The sequence below is a fragment of the Galeopterus variegatus genome, unplaced genomic scaffold (assembly GCF_000696425.1).
Source record: "Galeopterus variegatus unplaced genomic scaffold, G_variegatus-3.0.2 Scaffold1094, whole genome shotgun sequence".
NCBI classification, from domain to species: Eukaryota; Metazoa; Chordata; class Mammalia; order Dermoptera; family Cynocephalidae; genus Galeopterus; species Galeopterus variegatus.
Window position 1 is genome coordinate 99,797 of NW_007727205.1, and position 6,000 is coordinate 105,796.

The 6,000-nt window shown below is 44.9% G+C and overlaps 1 protein-coding gene across 2 annotated transcripts in view; it reads left to right on the forward strand.

Annotated features, from left to right (window-relative positions):
• Positions 1-1,972, forward strand: part of SMC1A (structural maintenance of chromosomes 1A) — a 52,102-nt gene extending 50,130 nt beyond the window's left edge. For both annotated transcript variants that reach the window (XM_008574726.1, XM_008574727.1), the window contains one exon: positions 1,784-1,972. Coding sequence is in view for 1 of the 2 variants with exons in the window: in XM_008574727.1 (XP_008572949.1) it covers positions 1,784-1,832 (49 nt within the window). In the remaining variant the exon portion in view is untranslated. The remainder of the gene's footprint in view (positions 1-1,783) is intronic.
• The last annotated feature ends 4,028 nt before the right edge of the window (positions 1,973-6,000 follow it).

Sequence of the window (6,000 nt, forward strand, 5' to 3'; positions counted from 1 at the left end):
TTCTCTCATATTTTCCATGTTTTTTTTTGGGGGGGGGGGTTATTATTATATTTTGAGACATTTCCTTGACTTTTCTTCTACTGGACTTTTTTTATTTTGGCAGTCATTTTTAATTTCTAAGTACTCTTTCTTATTCTCCAAAGGTGTCTTTTTCATAGCATCCCTTTACTTCTTTTCTTTTATATATGCAATATCTTCTGTGTATGTGTGCTTAATAGAACTTTACTGGAGTCTTGGGGATAACAGAAGATAATTATCAGGACAGAAAGGTACATTTTAAATGGATGCCAGATATTACCTCTCCAAGAGAATGTTATTATTCATGCCTCTCTGAGGGGGGCTGCCTACTGGCTGTCCCTCTGTATAGCCCCCTAGCCTGATATCATGTGTGGGTACGATTATCTTCCACCAACTGTATGGTTGTGGCCATGTGCTCCCTACCTGCAGACCAGATCCCCAGCTCTCATCTTGGCACCAGAGAGAGGAAGCCATCGTTCCATTCACCACTCCCAGGCCGACTGCATTTCCTGTTCCAGCATAATGCTCCTCATATCCAATTTCTTTCTGGGATATTGTAACACCTGCCTCACAGTGGTGACCTGGTCCCCACGGCCCACATGAGGCCATCACAATAGTCAGCAGCACAGTTCACAGAATGGATTGTTTTTAAAGTTAAATAACAATATTTGTAGTGGAACCAACAATCCAGTCTCATTCCTTTTTACAGTGTTTCTTTCAACAGGAATCAACAGCATTTCAAGCCTGCATGTCTCATGATGTGGTCCCAGCTGAGTATCTTCTATGAGCAAAGGCCTGGAAAAAAATATACACACATATATCTCAAGAACGAATAATAATTTTCAGCGATAGTCTAGTTCAGCCATACATGTTCGGGATAAAAATTTAACTCAGTGGAAGCATAATACTGTTAAAGTACACCCAGATTATGTCACTACACAGAACATTTAACATTTTAATTATAGAGAATAATATCTGCTGGATGCTTATGCTGTACCGGGCACTTGAATTACCTTCATTTCATAAAGAAGGAAAGTGACGATCCCAGGTGTCGTTCACCCGGAGTCACAGAGCTAATAAATGGCAGACAGGAAATTGCACCAGGACTGTCTAACCACAGTTAACGCATGTAACCACTACACAGAGCTATCCTGGTTTCCACCAGCCACATTCAGGCTAATGGTGATAGCACAATTTTCTCTACAATAAGTGGGTGGATACCTGAGATACCTCACTCTAAGTAAAGAGCCTATTCTGGTAAGTTTGCTTCCAAGGGGAATTGATGCCCTTTCCTCTGAAGACCGAAAATTATTACCAGCTTTTATTTTTAAAATGTTTTTTTCATAGAAACCATAACACTTTATTTTTTAAATTTTTTAATCAAAGTAATACGAGTTTATAGACACAGTTAAAAAAAAATAAAATAGTGCTAAAGGATGCCTAATAAAACCCAGCATTATCTTGTCCCACTCCTTCCCACTGCAAGTCCTGCTCCCTAGAGGCAACTACTTTCAACTCTTAGCTGTTTCTTCTGGCATTTACCATTCCCAAATCCCTTCCTCCTTGCCACCTCCCACTCAGAGACTTCTCAACAGCCAGCTGTTTGCTTTCTTAGCCTCCCTTGCAGCTAAAGATGGCCATATGACCCAGCTATGGCCAATGAGATGTTTGCTTGGGGCCTTCCGAGAAAACTCTTACTTTCCTGAGTAATAGATGCACATTGCTGATGCTGTCCCCTTCCTTCTTCTTTCTGCCTTGAATGCAGTTGTGCTGCCTGGAGTTGTGACAGCCATCTTGTGACCATGAAGGGATGAACATGAGGAGGAGGACAATATGTTAAGGAAGAAAATGTTAGAAGGAGCCTGGTTCCTTGATGGCATTATGGAGCAGCTGAACCCATGCAACACTTCCTGCTAATTGAAAAAAATAAATAAATGAAGCTGTATGTGTTTAAGCCTCTGTCAGTTGGGTTTTTTGTTACTTGTAGCTGAAAGGATTTTTAACTAACAGACTACCATGATTCTTCATAATATACTTATACTACTATTTCTAAACTTAGCAATTTGAGATACTATCCCTTGATGTCTTATTATGGTAGAGGAGGATTTTATCCCCCTCCACACACACCCCTACTTTCCCTCCTTTCATTCTTCCAATATATTTATATTCCAATTCCTAGTAAATCAGTAGTCGCTACAGAGCCAAGAAATGTGCTATAATTATGTGGATTTTTCTTCATTTTTTTTTGTTTTCCTGAATTTAATAATTAATTGGTATTTTTTTCACTTGCATCATGCCTAGCTTTGATTTTCCTGTTTGTTTAATCAGTTCACTCATAAGCCTATTAACATATTTTTCCTAAATGCTCAAACCTGTCAGCCCCTTCATTTAAGATGAACACAATAAAAAGTTGACTGGGAGGTCTGTGTAACAGGCAGGAGTCTGTCAAGTCAATTGTTAGACTTCCCTTTAGGTGACTGGGTGGGGACCTGCGCAGTCTCCTAGAGTACCTCTAAGTACAGAAAGTGGAGGTCTTTGCTCTGGGACTGTTTGATTTCTTTGGAGAACCCTCTGGTGTTCTGCTGGGGTGTAGATGCTTGGCTCTTGTGATTTCCACACATAAGCATGGGAGAGGTGAAGGGAGGTTGGGAGGAGGTCAACTGTTCCAACACATACTTTCAGTGATCCCCTGGTCTACGTCTCTCTCCCACTGTCAAGATTCCTTTTCTGCACCTCTCCAGGATATTGTAGATTAGCCCTGTCTGGTGAATATCTCCCAGGTGTGGACCATGCCTATGCCTTTCCCTGCCCTGCTTTCTCAGTTACCTGCCCCTCCAGCCCCTTTCTTCCTACCAGAAAGCCTTTGAAATCTCTCCCCCATTGATGGGAACTCTTCCACTTTTCTTTGGAGTTATGGGTTTATACCCTTGAATCTTTTATTTTATGGAGTCTCATAATTTAGAGGAAACAAATGTATCCAACCTTTTCGAGTGGAAGTTGCAATCTGAATTTTTAACTGCACTAGGTTATCTGGATACACTAAGTCTGCAGACCAACATTTGTGAACCATTGGCAATGGAAAAAGCCTGGGTTTGGAAATCTTAAGGATTTGAGTTTGAATTCAACTCTCTGACCTCCTCACTCAAATCACATCCATGGGCCTCAATTTTCTCCTTTTTAAAGTGGGAATAATAATGTCTACCTGTTTGAGTTCTGGGAAGATTTCCTTACATACTGTGTATAAAGTATCCAACACAGAACTTGGCAGACAGAAGGTGTCAAAAAATAGGAGAGATCACTTTTTAATGGGAGCAAGTGGGAAATGTGATTGGAAAGATTTGAATCAGGTTTTCAGGGGGGTCTAGAATGCCAGGAATTATTCTTGTGACACAGGAAATTTGGCAAGCTCGTGAGCAGGGGAACAATGTGATCCCAAAGAATTTGTCGCATTGTCACATTGTTCTCTCGGTCTGGTCTGGGGAGGGAGCAAGAAGCCCTTGGCCCAGCAGCTTTTGGGTTAAAATCTTCATCTGTGTCTGAGTTATTTGTAACCTGTTGTCATGGCAACAAGTTTGGCAAGCGAGCCAGTGCTGCAAGCTCCTGACAGTGGGGAGGGGAGGGCAGTGGGAAAAGACAGAAGATTTGGAAGGGGGCGACGTCTGTGACCAGCGCCTCACTTTTCTCTGATTTGTCTGAAGCTTTCAGCTGGAGATGAGGGTTAGCATCCTCTAGGGACAATTATTGGACATTGGAGACTCTCCTCCCCAATCTCCTGATATTTCAGATGTGAAAATAGGCCCAGACAGGTCCAGCAGCTGGCTCAAGGCCACACAGCAAGTCAGGGATGGAGACAGCACTAGACTTTTTAAAAAAGATTCAGGGTCATAGAACTGAAGCATAGCAAACCTGGGGGGAACCTTTGGAAACATTGCATCCACCTCCCCACCAACACACACATGCCTTTTCCTTGTTGTTGTTCACATGGGAAACCTGGGATCCAGAGTGGTTTAGAATGGACTCAGGGTCACAGAGTAATTCCAGTGCCGACTTGAGATCAGAATCCAGAGGCCTGGGGCCCCCCAGGCCTGGGAACTTCCGAGGATTCACAGTTCAGAGAAGCCCCTCTCTGCTGAGTGCCGAGGTAGGGCCTCCCAGGGTAAGACTGATTTGACTGCCTGGATCTTTGACCCTCTCAAATCCAACACACGTGTGTTCAGGTCCCATTCCCCTTTCCCTACAACTCCTTCAGCTGCGTGTATGTGTGTTCTCCTGCCTGCAGCGACACTCTCACTCAAATGGCAGCCCAGCCCTACCCCACCCTGGACCAAACACACCTGCCACACGCCTCCCCGTCTCATCATCCACAGGGCTAGGCACTTCCTGAACATTCTCTTATGTAATTCAGTCCGCCCAATTATCATTCTGTGTCTCCCAATTTAGCAGGTGGAAACCTAAAGGACCAGAGAAAGATAAACAACTGGCCCAGAGTCACACAGTGAGTCTTAGCCTGAATCCCTCCTCCTCCAGAAAGGTACTTCTGCCCATTCTATCCCACAGTGATTTCTCAGCCCTGAGTTCCTCCAACACTTATCTTTGTCTCGATCACCCCCTTAAACTTGTGCAATACGTTTCCTCTGTGTTCTCTGCCTTATGTGCAGCCTAAACTCCTCCTGTCTCCTCGTAGCAGATCCCTCACCAAGTCCAGTTGATTTTCTCCTTTCTGTCTGCCAAATCTACCTTCTTTCCTCATCCTCTGCCACTGCCCTTCTCCAGCCTCGGCATCCCTCACATAAACAACCCAAGTCTACTCCCTGGCTTCCACAGTGGCCATCTTCAACCTTACACTCTGCATACCAGCAGTGAGAGGGCATTGACACAACAGTCAACACATCCTTTCCTTCTATGACACCCCATCCCCCAAGGATAAAGTTCTAGCTCCTTGTTTGGTAGTTAAGGTCATCCACAGTTTTAGCCCCTGCCAAACGTCTGGAGCCTCATCTCTTGCCTCACACACTGTGCTCTGACCACTGAACTAACTATAAGTGCTTCCTAGGATGTACCAAGCTTTCTCTTTTCTAGATGTTTTTGCAATGTCTGCATGTAAGGCCCTTTGCACCAACTCCCCAAACCCAGTGAACTCGGATGCTCATTTCATCCATGCAGCCTACCTTGATTCCCAAGTTGGATTGGATCCTGTCATCTGGGCTCCCACAGCCCCCAGAGCTCCCCTCTGCACCTGCACTGAGTGGACCTGATGGCTGGGGCTCTCTTCCCTATCAGATCGGATGCTCTCTGAGAGCCGGGACTCTGTGTCTCCAGCAAAGTCCAGCATCTGGCTGGTCCCAGATAAAGGCCAGCAAATATTCATTGAGAGAATCCACGTGCCTGAAGGAAATTTGGGTTCAGCTCTGTGACTGGGCACTTTTACCCAAGAGGGTCTGCGTGACGTCGCTCGTTGCACGACGGTTTCCTCTCCGCCCCGGGGCGTGGTTTATCAGGAGAGGGCGTGGCTTGGATCAGTTGGTGCAGGGTGAGGTGGCCAAGCAGCCCAAACCAGCCAGCTCTTGAGCAAAGAGGCGTAGTAGAAAAGAGAAGGGGTGCGGGATGGAAAGGGAAGGGGCCCTCTGAGGTAGGTGCTATTATTTTCCCTCCCCTTTATAGATAAGGAAACTGAGACACAAGGAGACTTAGGTGACTTGCCAAAGCCACACAGCTAAGTATGGGTGTGGTGGGATTCCAACTCTGATCAACTCTAAGTCACGTTCCACATTGTCCTGGCTTCTCACAACATTCTCTTTGAACAACAGAGTGGTTAGTGGTGGAACCATGCCTGGAACCTGGGTTTTAGAGAAACAATCATCAAGGCAGAAGAGAGAGAAGAAATCATATTCTGAACACCTACTGTGACCTTGTGCAGTGGGTGACCTGGAGCTAGAATGCCAAGCCAGACAGGGCATATATATATATATATATATATATATA